At 37.6% G+C, this 15,166-nt stretch overlaps 1 protein-coding gene across 3 annotated transcripts in view; it reads left to right on the top strand.

Moving 5' to 3' along the window:
• Positions 1 to 2,832: 2,832 nt before the first annotated feature.
• The window catches only part of GATA6 (GATA binding protein 6), a 29,125-nt gene continuing 16,791 nt past the window's right edge, over positions 2,833 to 15,166 (top strand). The window contains exons 1-3 of one of the 3 annotated variants that reach the window (XM_075270618.1): positions 2,833 to 2,912; positions 3,716 to 4,625; positions 14,862 to 15,028. In XM_075270618.1, coding sequence (XP_075126719.1) covers positions 3,761 to 4,625; positions 14,862 to 15,028 — 1,032 coding nt within the window. In that variant the 5' untranslated portion in view covers positions 2,833 to 2,912; positions 3,716 to 3,760. Of the gene's footprint in view, positions 2,913 to 3,162; positions 3,250 to 3,417; positions 3,438 to 3,715; positions 4,626 to 14,861; positions 15,029 to 15,166 lie in introns of those variants that run through there. The other 2 variants (XM_075270619.1, XM_075270617.1) reach the window with 2 other exon arrangements.

Below are 15,166 nucleotides of genomic sequence, written 5' to 3'. Positions count from 1 at the left end.
ATGCTGCAAACCAACAAATAGCACAATGATTTCTATAGCACATAAGACTTTATGAGGCTTACCTATAGGTTACCTATACTATATATGTAGCTGTGCAGCATGAAGTCTTGCACCACATGACTAGTGCTGGTGAGGTGCCAGACCTGAATAGAGGAGGGGGCTCTGCTGTCTGTGATAAGAGATAGGGGTGATAATTCCAGCACTAGTAGAGATCAGGTCCAGGCTCCAGCACCAGGGTGACAATCCCATTAGTCAGGCCCCTGCTGGGCTCAGGCCAGTAACATTACTTGGTGACATTTGTCTTATACATTGTATATGGTAATGGCTGGTAAACAGACGGCTAATCTGCCCTCACTATACATGTATGGATGAGGGGTCTGCAGATAACACTGCCGGGTCACCAGTCAGCCGCACAACTCTGCTGAGGTCTTATCTTACTGGGCTGCATGGACTCAGACACGCAGACGACACAACTGCTGCTCTATATACTCTACTATATACCCTACTATATACTATACTACCCCCAACTGCGAGACTAGCTGTTCTATGGTGCAGCAAAGGGATTGGGAGCAAATATTACTTGTTTATTCCTTGTATTATTTAATTGCATATTTTACAATAATCTAATAATAATTATAGCAATTAAAGCTTTACCTGCAATGATGTGCACAATGTGAATCTCGCATCATACATGCTAAACCGAATATATATATATATATATATATATATATATATATATATATATATATATGTTCAGTAATACATAGTTTCTCTAAAATGTAATATTTAATGTTATAATTATCTTAGTTCGTGTTGCTTTTATTCTTCATATTATTCATCTTTATTATTCTGACTCCTGACAAACCCATTTTCCGACTTTAACACTTTTTACCTGTCTATCTTCTAAAGCCATACAGACAGGATTGAGTTTCCTAATGTATTGTATCTAATGTGTTTATTTGTGGTGTGTGTATATAGTATTATTATGTTAATTTAAAAAAAAAACCACAACATTATTAGCTAAATTATGATAGTTGTTGCTGTGGTTTTGGAAACTGTTCCTGCATTTTATTTCACTTCTTCTGCAGCTGCAGGCATTGTGGTTATTTCTTGCTGGTTTCTTCGTTTCTTTATATTTTTTATATTTTATTTTTTTACATTTATAATGTTAGATATTAATATTTTTATGTATATTGTTAGATATTATGGTTAATATATTTTTTCTTTATTGCCCTATAGTATCATTGAGATCCTATAGTTGAATTCTCTCTGTGACCCTATAGTCTATAGGGATTGTATTTTTATGCCTTTAGTTGATTTATAGAATTGCAAATCCAGTATTTTGTATTCAGTGTTACACTGCCATTGTGTACCATTTACCTGTGAGCGAATTAGCCAGATTTTATGTAAATTACTAATTCCATGTGGATTATTTGGACATAAATCCTGACCTAATAGGATTGGTGCCTGACTAAGCAAATGTCGGTCATTTTTTTTTTTCTATTTATTTCAAATTATTTTTCTGGGAATATTAATTTCTAAATGAAATCTAAACAAATAAATACAGGAATCCATATATGTATAAGGAACGTTTACCCAATATGTATATATACTCTTCTTCCCTTTAAACAATATAGCAATATATAATATACTATAAAACAACAATATTTCACAAAACTCGTCGGTCATATCCCTCTGTCCACCAGCTAACCATAGAACGAACATCATAATAAAACTGTAATAATAGGGATGTTCAATTAAATTGTTCGATACTTCCCTTTTATTTCTATTTCACAGATAGAACAATGCATTTATTTTTTGTATTAATATTTAGCTGCTTTATACAATTGAATCAACATAAAATTCTATTAATAATTAGATCCTAAGAGTAATTAAACCTGCAAGACACAATACACAAGTCACAATAAATACGAAGTATCATAGATCAGAAAGTGTAAATAATATTATGCATTAATCGAATAAGAAGAAAAGTAACTGAATTTACCGTCAAAAACTAGTATTGACCTGCACAACCTGCTATTACTACAGCAATGTCCAGCCGAACATTAATCCTGCCATTTGTATGACTAGTCCAGGGGGATGGTATATGGTATATACCTGTCTATGAGCTTGTGCTCCTCATACTCACCTCACTTATGTATCATGGTAATATCAGTCTGTGATTTATGTATCCTCCACATAGACACCATACACATACCATATACATGGTGCTAGTGACAGATCCACTATGATAAGCTGATGCAGTCACAATATCACTATGTCCACATGAGAGATAACCAGTATCTCCTCCACTGTCAGGGGACCAGCAGCCTACAATGGTGACCTCCCTATCACTTACCTGCACAGTCACTGGGAGGAGTCCATATACAAGCCACTGCACACATGTACTATGAAAAAACCTAAAAATAAAAAATACTCCATTTACACATCTTTTTTGTTGGGGTCTTTCCATAACCATCAGTTCTGGTGGTATATTCTGAATACCTATTAGTCTTTATTAGTGGTGTGTGCCATATGTGCCTGTGTATTTGTATGCATATCAATATTTAGGGCTGCAGTAAGTGGGCTGTAAAACTATTCTATTAGCTTTGATCATGAGTCATTAATGTGTTTGGTGTTTGTGTAGCCCCTTGTTGGTTGGATATACACAGTGTGTGTATGCTGGGGCTGGCACCCTGGGGAGAGCTGCAGGAGTCCAGTGCTGAGTGGCTGCAGTGTTCATGCAGAGCTGGAGAGACGCCTCCTCCTCACATTGTAGTCACTGCTCTGTGTAGACACAGTTCTATCCACACACAGCTCTATCCACACACAGCTCTATCCATCTCCCTGCTGACTGTCACTCTGGAGCTCTGGCTGGACTCACAAGACCCATGGACACAGCTCTGCATTAGGTTTGCTCGCTTGCCTTGCTTTCTGTGTTGCAGGGTGTACTTGTGACTGAGGACTACGGATTATTACACAGGGAGACCTGCCCATGCCTCTAGTAAGGGATCGTGGCTTGTATATAGTGCATGTGATTTGTGTTCTGGTTGGTGTAAAGATTAGTTAGAAGGTAAGGGGTTAAAGTGTAGAGAGATAAACCTTCCTGTCACTCCCTCTGCATGTTTCTTGCTCTCAGGTGAGACCTCAACTCACACCAGAGCCCAGACACATGGCATGGCTGATATAGGGAAGCTGCCCTCTCATTGAGACTCTCACTGTTGATAGTGGAGAGCTGCCATCCCTAAGGTGTGTTGGAACATGTAACCAAATGTAAACGTTGGGAGGCCCTAAGTAAATGGTGCTGACTGGCACCGACCTTCTCCTGAAGATTGCTTTCCCCTGGCTCCCTCCTCCCATAGGACTGAGTCAGTGTGGATGTGAGCTGAGCTCCTGCACCAGGAGAAGAGCAGAGCTGTCTACAGGGATTACATATGGTACTACATGTGCTGCTCTTGGCTGGTTCCTCACAGGGATTGCTGGGACTTCTTGTGCTAACATAATCATTCCCTCCTATCATTGTGGGCATGTTAAGGAGTCTGATCCTATTATATCCCTTCTTTACCATAGTCCACATCTGACCAAGGCTCCTTTGTCTAAAAGTATTCTAAGTAATTGAGTTAAAAGGATTTATTTGTCCCGTTTTGGTTGTTTTCTAACCTTCTGCTTGTATGTCTCCTTTTCTACATATCCTCCTTATGGGTTGTGCTTAAAGGAGTCCAGGTTCCAAGTCCCCATTTCTTTCCAGCTCCCGACCTGGATGGACCTTCCTGAGGACTCCTGGTCCGATGTCAAGAGACTCAGTGTGGGGAGCTCCTTCTACCCCATCAAGGTGAAAGGGACTGACAGCTCGTCTTCATCTCCATCTTCCAGCTCTCAAGGAGGAGAGCAGAGCTCAAGCAAAGCCCAGCAGCAGCAGCCTGACTCGGACAGGAGCCATCCTCTGCAGGAGGGCAGGTCGCCCACCTCTGCCCACCATTTTGGCATTACTCATCTTTCCACCTTGCCTAATCCGGAAGATATTATACTTTTTAGGGATTTAGATCACATCAACAAACTGATCCTGCCCAACAGAGACTCCAGGTTTAGCGCCTTGCCTGAACCACAAGGGGATATGTACCAAACTTTGGCCATCACTACGGCCCAGGGACCGGTCAGCTATGATGGATCTCCGGGAGGTTTTATGCACTCCGCTACCAGCTCTCCGGTCTATGTGCCCACCAACAGACCCATGCTTACAAGCATCTCCTACATCCAGGGGAGTGGACCCCCCCAGGCCTCCCATTCTGTGAACAGTCACTCAGTGTGGTCCCAGGCAGCCTCAGAGACCTCGTCATACAGCAGCAATAGTCCTCACACCTCCAGCAGATACCACTACTCCCCCAGTCCTCCCATGGCCAATGGAGGCACCAGGGACTCCAGCTACAACAGTGCCATCAATGTCAATGGCAGAGATCAATATGCACCTCTTCCTAGATCTCTGAATGGATCTTACACTAATCCATACACATCTTACATGACACCACCTCTGACTACAGCCTGGTCTACTGGACCATTTGACAACTCCATGCTCCATGGTCTTCAAGGCAGACCGACACCTATCCCTATGAGAGGACATCCTGGAGGTAAGACCATTGTCTTGACATAGAATTCCTACTAAATGGTAATTTCATAACTAACGCTAAGGCTAGTGTGAACCTGGCATAAGAAATTCATCCTAAAATACAATGTTGCAAACCTGGATATCGACATCTGTTTTCCATGTAATCTACATGGTAAAAATGCATGTTAGTCTGCTTTAAGTTAATAGTTAAACCGGGAGTGAGTTGCAAAATGGACACCTAGCTGCTTAGGCAAATTTTACTGCACAATGGTCATAGGAAATTGCCCAATGTTATAACTGTAAGAACAGGAGGATGCCAAGATGAAAGAGGACGAAGTAGATTGATTTTATGTGAGAAACTTGTCAGGTGTGCTGTAGAGTGGCATTGCCAATAGATGCCACCACCTGCTTACTTTAATCATATTAAATAGCAATGTCTGCTGAGAGTTGTCAACCTGATCCAAATATTGGGAAATGCTGGAATTTTTATATCAATTTGGAATAATACAAGACATGATAACTATCATAGGTCATCTATCATATATAGGTAGATCATAAAATTATATGTATGTCGCAAATTCCTCAGAGCTAGACTGGTTCTTCTAGGTTTCTTTCAACTCTGGACTCAGATGTTACCTACTATCCAAAGTTGTAAAGTGAGTGGAAGCAGAAGCAGAGTAACCTCCAGTGACAGGACATTCATCTGCCCTATTATCATGTCTTTCTGTCTTATCAGATTGATAAGACCACTCTACTAGGAGATCCCATAGACTTGCATCACCACCCACTGATTCTACATCTCCAATGTGATGTCACATGGCTGAGTGCACCCAATATAAGAAGTCATGGTAATGTGGAATAGTGATAGGACTTACAGAATTTTGTGTTGATTATGTAATATTTATAATATACAGTAGTATCCCTATAAAAGAATTATATGAATATAAAAGGCTTTATTTAATTTTTCTTGTAAGCAATGACTGTAACATTAATAGTATAGCAAGCATATGTCACATTACAAACCTTCATATATTTGCTTTATTTCTTTTTTCTTCTACAATGCTTACATTTTCTGCGGCACTTTACAGACCTTGTCGACAATCACTGTCCCCAATAGGGCTGACCATCTAAATTCCCTACCTAGACGTCGCTTTACTGTCAATGGCAGTTCATGTAAAGCGACTGTTGTAGCACAAGTAACTAGGCAAATGCCTAAAGCTAACATAGATATATCAGCCTTCTTGTTCCAGGCTGAATATACAGGTTATTTTAGTGGATCGCAGTAAATAAGTAGGTGTCAGGTGTATCCAGACACTGCTTATCTACAAAGACAGGATTGTACAACTTCACATCAAGCTGTTCCATTTTTACTCAAAAGCAGGCACCAGCAGCACATGATAGGCCCCATGTCCATTATCATTCAGAATCTGGAATGCTCCCAAAAGGCCATAATACAGGAGTCAATAATCTTAAGCAGTCCAGCCGCTGTGAAACTCCCAAAATGCTCCATTCACTTCTATGGGGGTTCTGAGAACAGCAAAGCAAGTATGCATGCTGGGAGTTGTAGTTTTACAACATTTGGGGTGCTGGAGTTTGCCTACCCCTGCCCTATTATATAGGCCGATGTTTGGGAATGAGCACTGACGGGAAAGTTAATTGACCTGATCGGCCAACAAATAAGTACGGTAAATGTCTGTCTATCGGCTCATCCAATCGGTTATTCAACCATAAAAATGCTCACTGACTGGCAAAGCATCATACAAATAGGATGTACTACCAATGGAAGTGTCCATACCATGCATTGTGCATCTACTGGTGTGAAGGCCTATCGGACATGTTGGTCGGCCTATGTAGTAGTATTTTATTTATTTAGGGCATCTGAAAGACAACCAAAAAGTATCAAATGTAGGACAATCATGACCGATGAGGAAGATAAGAATTGGTTCTATCCTAACAAAATAATCTATGTATATGGCTGACGTTCCAATTCCATCAATATAATAATATAATATTAGTCTGGTTAGTCAGATGTGAGTGTGTGAATCTGGCTTCTTAGAAGTACATCAAAATAGTACAAATATCACCTTTAAATCAGAATATACCCTACATCTCCAAACATTTTTACTTGAGTTTTCCTCATATTTCTAAAATCCTATTACCAATAGATGGAAATCTTTCTTGATCATAACACAAATATACAAGAAATTACACCAGTAATATAGGATTCCTACAGCACAAGCTGCTACAAATATCAGTTTATATTGTATCAGAATCATGTCAGAAAGAGAAGTTATTGATATAATATATTTCTGAGCTCAACTGCCCATACACATTAAAATGATAGGTAAAGACCCCCCAGCAGTGACTGTCTAGGGGAACAAGGACTAGTCAGGTTGGATTGTGAACGTATCTGGCCGTTGTACATCCAGTACTTGTATTCCTTTCCATCATTGAAATAAATCCACATAAAGGATTGTATATGGTTATGAGGGGATAGCCGTGAATACAATGCTCATACACCGTTACATATTTAATAAAAATACATTTTTTATTTATATAGAACCAACATACTTGGCCCCACTAGTGTTCACCTACAGACAAAATGAGATAAATCTATTTATGTAATAGGAGTCAGGGCCCTGCTCGCAAAAGCTTACATTGTATGAATGATAGGAATATAGTTATATAACAAGGGATATTAATACACTACAATTGTTAGAAAACATGTGGTCAATGCAGAAGTAGTAATTGAATAAAATTGTTACAGATTAAAGGCCATCACAATTAAAATAAAGGTAGGCATGTCACCCATTTACTGTAATGGAGGGTGTCCATACAAGATCAGATACATATGAGGAAAGTGTATGGACTTCTTGGTTGACAAGTTACTTCTTAAAGTATATCGACATCCACAGGTCTGATATGTCACCAATTCTCTATGTGGTAGAGGGAGGTATCCAGTATTTTATAGAACTGTAGGTAATTCATTTACTTTAGGCCACATTTACACGCAGCATAAAGCAACAGTTTTAGACAGAATTGTTTTAAGTTTAAACCCAGCTGCCTGATAAATTCATAGGTCATGATAAGGTCATTTTTTTTTCGGTACGGCTTTACTTTTAAGGCACCATGCTGAATGTAGTCAATAGGATTGTAAAAACAAATTTATAATGACTGAAAAAAATGTAGCAAAAGACCATCTTTAAAAAATTTTAAAATTCTGGTTTACAGAAGTAAAAGTTGCCAGAAACCCCCCACAATGTTCAGGTGTTTTTGTAGGCCCAGTCTTTAAGGAGTATTTTTTTCAAAGCTGTTTATAAAGATATAGCTTTGTAATGTAACATGTTATTCTCAGTTGTGTAGCATTTTCCAGGACAGTAAATGAAGCCAGGAATGCGAAAAATATTTTCACTTTAGTTGCTATGACAACAGCCAGGGAGATATATACAGTAGATATAGGTGTATGTGTGTGTAATAAATATTCCGGTCTGCAAAAGGTCCCAGCGTGGACCGATATGTGGTGTACTGCTTTTTCCAATAAAAGGACATTTTCCATCCATACAAGTTGCTGACAGACCGGATTGTTTTTTCTATTGCAAACCCTTTTGCCTGGAGAGGGGTTTCTGCCGTGCAATTTGTCGGATAATCCCCAGATTTGCGGCAATTTTTTTTCTTTGAAAAAAAAAAAAACAAAACAAAAAACCTATATATATATATATATATATATATATATATATATATATATATATATATATATATATATATATATATATATTAAATTAAATTGGGCTTCCTGATCTAATCTTACTAAGGCGACGTTCACATATGTATTTGGGCATTCCATCCCCCATTATGTTTGAAAAATGTGGAGAGAAGTCCTGTAAGCATTTTTGCGTGTAAAGCAGACTGACCCCATTATAATCTATGGGGGGTACATGGGTAACCGCTTTTTTACTGGATTGGGCAGCCGAGCAGAAACCCCAACGCAGGTGTGAACCTAGTGCTAGGGGGTGTTAGCACATACATGGTGTCCGTTGTAGTTACCGTCTGGAGTGGTACAATCAAATTAGTGAAAAATTAACGCCAATACGGATACCATAGTTTTCCATGTGATCCATTATGGTATCTGGCACACCAGTAGTTGTGCTGGACCTGTCCAGGGGCCACATTACTGCAATGGAAAGAGCATATCTAAGGCTAAGACTTCACATTGAGGAAATGCAGCCTTTTTTGTTGCAGGTATTGCTGTATTTTTTTTTTTTTTTGTCAGGATGTAACAGAAGGGAAACATCTAAGCGCTTTCTTTTTTCCATTCCTCTTCAGGCCACTCCTGATGTTGGCTTAACAAAACAAAATAAAAAAAAGCAGCAAAATCTGCAACAAAAAAATGCTGTGTTTCTGCAATGTGGAGCCTTAGCCTGAGGCCTTACCTTTTGTTGGCACTCTATGCTGCGCTCTCTCTTTTACTTGTCCTGAAAATGTGAGAATAAATTAACAGGGTATTACCAATTCACAAAGGGGTGTTATTCCTAAAATATAGTTTCACGTGTGTGTCTGAGGTTGTTCCTGCAGCACACCAATAGGTTTCTGCAAGCAGCATTCACATGGAACAGATTCAGGCATTTCTCTAGTAAATCTGCCCTGTGTGAACATAGCTTTATATGTACACATAGGACATGGAACCTGAATAAAAAACTAGAATTTCTAATGTAACTGGATACATGAATACAACTGTGAAATGATACACAATGGTGATAAGATTTATATCACTTATCATGTATAATATGTTTTATTAGCTTTCTATAAATGTCTTCAAATATTTTATCAGCAGACTGAAGTGTCCATCTATTGGTTAGGCCTGAGGAACTCACTGGGATGACATGGGTAGCAGATAAAAGACTACCAGTGATAGTAGTTACATATATATGTGTGTATATGTGTATGTATGTGTGTATGTGTGTGTGTGTATATATATATATATATATATATATATATATATATATATATATATATATATATATATATATATATATATATATATATATAATGTGAATATATTTGGGGGTGTGGTTCCAAAAAAAAAAAAATTATATATGTGTGTGATCTACTAACTAGATAACCAGAAATGTTAGTAAGACCTTATTACCTCCCTTATACATAAATTGACATTTCCATTTAGTGAGTGGGCATGCCGCAGGGAAAATGTCTGTTTTTAGTTGCCCAATAGGAGAGGTCTCCATCTACCGGTAGCCTATAAATACCCCACTGTATACATTGCAGATCTCTCCCAATGTGATAGAATGGGAGGGAGCTCAGTGCAGGGATATAGATCCGAGTGGTTCCTCCTGATCACACGGCAGAGGACAGGCTGCCACTTCCAGAGATTTATTCATGGGCAGCCACTGACAGTCTGTTTATCATAAAATTCCTCCGAGATCCTTCTACAGACAGGCAGGATGAAGGGAGCAGACATCCGAAAACCAAATATTTCCTTTAGTTACAGATTAGAGACCAAGATCACAGAAAACCATTTATTCTATTGAGTTCAATATTATTCTAAATAACCCACCTGTAGTTTACAAGCTCTAGATAGACAGACCGACATTTACAGAACAAAATATTATCGGATGTCACAGAATTCTACATTACATGTCATTTAGTTTTAGTAGTATGTGTTACTATTACAATTTAATATTATTATAATTGTAATATAAAAGATGAAATAGATCAATAACTAACTAGATAAATAGATAATGAACAGAGATGATAGATACTAGGTAAATATGATGGATGGATCGATACTAGATAAAAATGATGGATAGATATGAACGTGATCCATGAACTGATAAATTGAATTACATAAATTTAGAAGAAATATGAAGAATAGAAAAGTTATATTTTTGGTTAATGTTTCATGTAACAGTGAATATAGCTTTTTTTTTTTTTTTTTTTTTCTTTTACTGCTGGAAAGGTCAACTCCTTGTAGGTCTGCAGCTTAAACCTTAACTCGTGTTATATGTGAGATATTAGTCATTGCTCTGCATTGTGCAATATAGGAGGACTCATCCAGGCTGCTGACACGTTGCAGGTGAACTCCAATGTCCTTGAAGTGTCTGCAATGTTAGGGATTAAATAGACAGAAAGCTTAAATTATATTTTATCATTTGGAATATATATACTGTATTTTTCTTGATCTGGGATATAATAAATGGATTCATAAGAACAACTGTGCAGATACACTGGAAGTAATCCCGAGCTATGCTCATCGGTGTACATGACTGTAGAAAAATAATACATATATATTTATTTATATATATGTGTGTGTGTGTATATATATATATTATATTACGTGTGTGTGTGTATGATATATATATATATATATATATATATATATATATATATATATATATATATATATTATAATTTTCTATTTGTTTAAATATATTTTTGCATTTTATCCATAATATATTATGGATTAAATGCTTATGGATAAAATATTGTGGAGTTTCTTCTTTGATGTAAGTAAAATAGAAAAGGTGATTAAATGGTATGAAAGAGATATTGTATTTAAAATATGAGACGGTCATATCTGGTTTATATTAAAATCGGCATGGGATTACTGTATATTGAGAAGGAAGGAAGACAGAAATAAGGAAACAATAAAAGAGAGAATAAGTATCTAGTTACAAAATAATTTAGTAAAAACACAAACACTCACATTTATATACAGACAGAGCGACAGGTTTTCATGTTCTTTTTGCATCGATCTCGCTTAATATTAGGTTCTAAAACAGTGGTAGAATTATTGTAATAAAATATATTCTTCACATCTCCTATATATGTGGAGGGAGATTATCTGTCATATCATATCTATATCTATATATATATATATCTATATATATATATATATATATATATCTATATATATCTATATATATATATATATAATATATATATATATATATATACACACACAAATAGAATGAGAGAATATGTATAAAAAAATAAATATAAAATCGTCTGGATAGTAGGGATATTTCATCAGAATAATGTTGACTATAATTGTGTGTATTAGTGACAATAGTAATAACACCAGGTATTTCAGGGTCACGTGAGATCCCGGATCGTCTATAGACAAGTATCTGCTGTACTCTGTGGTTTCACAGCTGCTAGAGATCTGCCGATCTGATCTGTTCTTGTAGCGATTATGCGTCTGTTTTCTGGAATAAGATTTGTCCTAATAACAATTTCCCGAGTTATGAACACAATCCCTAATATATTATCTGGACTGCCACACTGAAGTGTAACTAAAATACCCAGTGAAAATGCAATCCTGAGCCCGATGGCTTTTTTTATTTTTTTTAAACCTCCCCTTATATAAGTTGCAGCATTTTCACACAAAAAAATTAACTTACTGCGTTTTTTTTAATTGCTTACATTTTTAATATTTTTTTTCCCCCTCAAACGTGGAGATATGATTTCCACAAAGTCCAACAAGGCTGTGTTTTTTGCAATGTGAAGTCTCAGCCTTCGGTTTCATTTGGGCATTATGAGCAGCTAGCTGTGTTATGCACGTCTATCACACTGACCCATTATATCCTATGGCCCTATATACAAACCTATGTATTATCAGGGGGCCATGTATTGGGACAGGTCCTATTCCTGTCCATTCTGCGGGGGGGGGGGGGGGGGGGGGGGCACTTAAGTAAATGACTGGGCCAGTAGAGGTATATAGATGTGATGGATCCCCTCTTTGTTTGAGGGGACTGATCTTGAGATTTCGGGATCGATTTTAAAATCTGATTTCTGATCATTTTCCAGCCGATTGCGAACGTGAAATTTGCTCTTATCGACGATTGGGATCCGATCTTTCCTGATTGCTCAACACTAGTCAATGTTTCTCTATGAGAAAAGTCACTTTTGGGGTCGATTGAGCCAATCTTGAGATTTCAAAATCCGATTTCCGATCACTTTCCAGCAGATCATGAAAATTGCTTGATTGGGATCCAATCTTTTCTGATCTCGATTACTCAACCCTAATCCCCTCCATGTGCTGCTCTGTTCTCGGCACCATTACATTCACCAATGGTTGGGGTGGAAGTTGCTTATGTTCACAGCTCTCACTTTATCCTGTGCAAGGGAACAGGGGCTGCTGACTGTGCAAAGAGTTGAGAGATTTCTGAGGCTGGCTTTACACAGTCCTTTTTTCACAGAAATCTATTATTATTATTTATTTATTTATTTATTTTTTTATATTTTCCTTGTATATATAGCACCAACATATTTTGCAGCACTTTATACATGTATCCATCAGTCACTGCCTCTATCAGTTATTACCATCAGTCACTGTTCCTATCAGGTTAGGTTCAGACTTGCGCCTGGTCTCCGCTATGTTTTTCCGTCCCCAAATCTGCTTAAAAAAATGTGGAGAGAAAACTTCTGCAAGCAAAACTTTTCTCTCTGCATTTTTCTACCTTTTTCAGGCAGAAACCCAGCAGACTCCATTATAGTGGAGAATGGAAACCCAAACACATGTGTGAACCTAGCATTAGATATTACTTTCAGTCGTAGGCTTTTATTCTGAATTCCCTATCTGTTTGTCTTTGAATTGTGGAAACCCACACAAACCCCAGCAGAACATATAAACGCTATGCATACAAAAACATTTTTATATTGAAATGCATGAATTTTTGAATGCCGCCTGCGCCATTTTGAATATCTTCTGAATTTTTCAAAAACCATTTTTTTTGTTTTTGGCTTTGCATGCATTTTTGTGGTGGAAAGTATAAACCCAACCTTATTCTTTTGTTCCTGTGGCATCAGATGACCTCAGAAGAGGGAGTACTATGAACCTTTGTTCATCATCACCCCCCCCACACACACACACACACACACACACAAATCTTTATCTGTGTTTTGCACCTAGTGCAGCCGTTTGTTGCCTCTGCAGCCTGTCTGACCGGCCCTTATGATGCAATTAACGTTGACTGCAACACCAAGGTGGTTCTGTAAAAATAGACTTTTTTTTTCCCCCTTGTTAATGAAGAAAAAAAATTATAGATGTGTGGATACCTATCACATATATAATGTATAAGGGGGGCCAATAAAGTAGAATAGGTGCATTATTCATCCTTCCTTATAAATATCATAACACTGATCAAAAAGACGCATGTACAGCAACGATTTACCAATAATAACTTGTCTTGTAGGGGGGCACACATTGGCTCAGTGGTTAGCACTGCAGCCTTGCAGTGTTGGAGTCCTGGGTTCAAATCCTGCCAAGGACAATATCTGCAAGGAGTTTGTATGTTCTCCCCGTGTTTGCATGGATTTTCTCTCCTACTACAAAGATATACTGCTAGGAAAAAATGTACATTGTGAGCCTTATATGGGACTCACAAACTACATTAAAAAAAAGAAAGAAAAACACTTGTCTTGTCACTTTCTGAATAGGATTTTATTGCTCAAAAATTGTAAAAAAAATAATCTATATACATTTGGTATTATCTAAATCATAACTGTAAAATATTAACATTAAATGTGAATGTCATAAAAAATATATTTTAAAAAATGGCAATTGAAGTTTTTTTTCCTATACGCCCCCCACTCTAGATACAAGTTTTCGCTCCATTTTTTTTTCTGCAGTGTTTTTTTGCTATATTTAGCCAATGGAGCCTTCACACGGAGTAAACGCGCGTGTATTTTTGTAAAATACACGTGTAAAAATACAAGTGTAAAAATAAGACTCCCATTGACTTCAACATTTTACAGGCGTATTTTTACACGTGCAAAAAATATCATTGAAGTCAATGGGAGTCTTATTTTTACACGTGTGTTTTTACATGTGTATTTTGCAAAAATACACGTGCGTTTACTCCGTGTGAAGGCTCCTTAAGGTTACAATGAGATAACTTAAGGGTTAAAATAGGCATAAGGGAATGGAATTATGTACCAGATTTACTTGAGTTCAGAAATTTCAAATTGCACAATAAAAACAGCTAATTTGGAAGATTTTAGCACTTAATGTGATGAATAGGCTAAGGCCCCATGTAGCTAGTCACAGCAAAAAAAAAAAAAAAGCACTGCAGAAAAGACCGCATTGCATTTTTTTTTCCTGCAGCGTTTTTCACAGATTCAGCATGGGGCCTTGGGATTAATGGGTTGAATATAAGAACATTGTGATTTGCCTTTACGGAGCATTGTATAGTGAGAGGCAGAGCCGATAGCGCTTTATATAATGACTTCTGATTTCCCGTAGATGTGCTGGATGAGCTGCCGGAGAGTCGGGAGTGTGTGAACTGTGGCTCAGTACAGACCCCACTGTGGAGACGGGACGGCACCGGACACTATCTGTGTAATGCCTGTGGTCTGTACAGCAAGATGAATGGTCTGAGCCGACCCCTTATCAAACCACAGAAAAGAGTGGTAAGTAATAGTGTCTCATTATAGAATGTTAGGGGGGCACTTACTTTACTGCCATATATCTACAGAGCCCTGATACATGAGGTGGCCCCAATGATCCATCTGCCCCAACAAATATACCGCTGTTCTAAATGGCATATA

This window comes from Leptodactylus fuscus, chromosome 4, assembly GCF_031893055.1.
Source record: "Leptodactylus fuscus isolate aLepFus1 chromosome 4, aLepFus1.hap2, whole genome shotgun sequence".
Classification (NCBI taxonomy): Eukaryota; Metazoa; Chordata; class Amphibia; order Anura; family Leptodactylidae; genus Leptodactylus; species Leptodactylus fuscus.
Note: the sequence above shows the minus strand (reverse complement) of the source record. Positions and strands in the feature narration are given on the sequence as shown.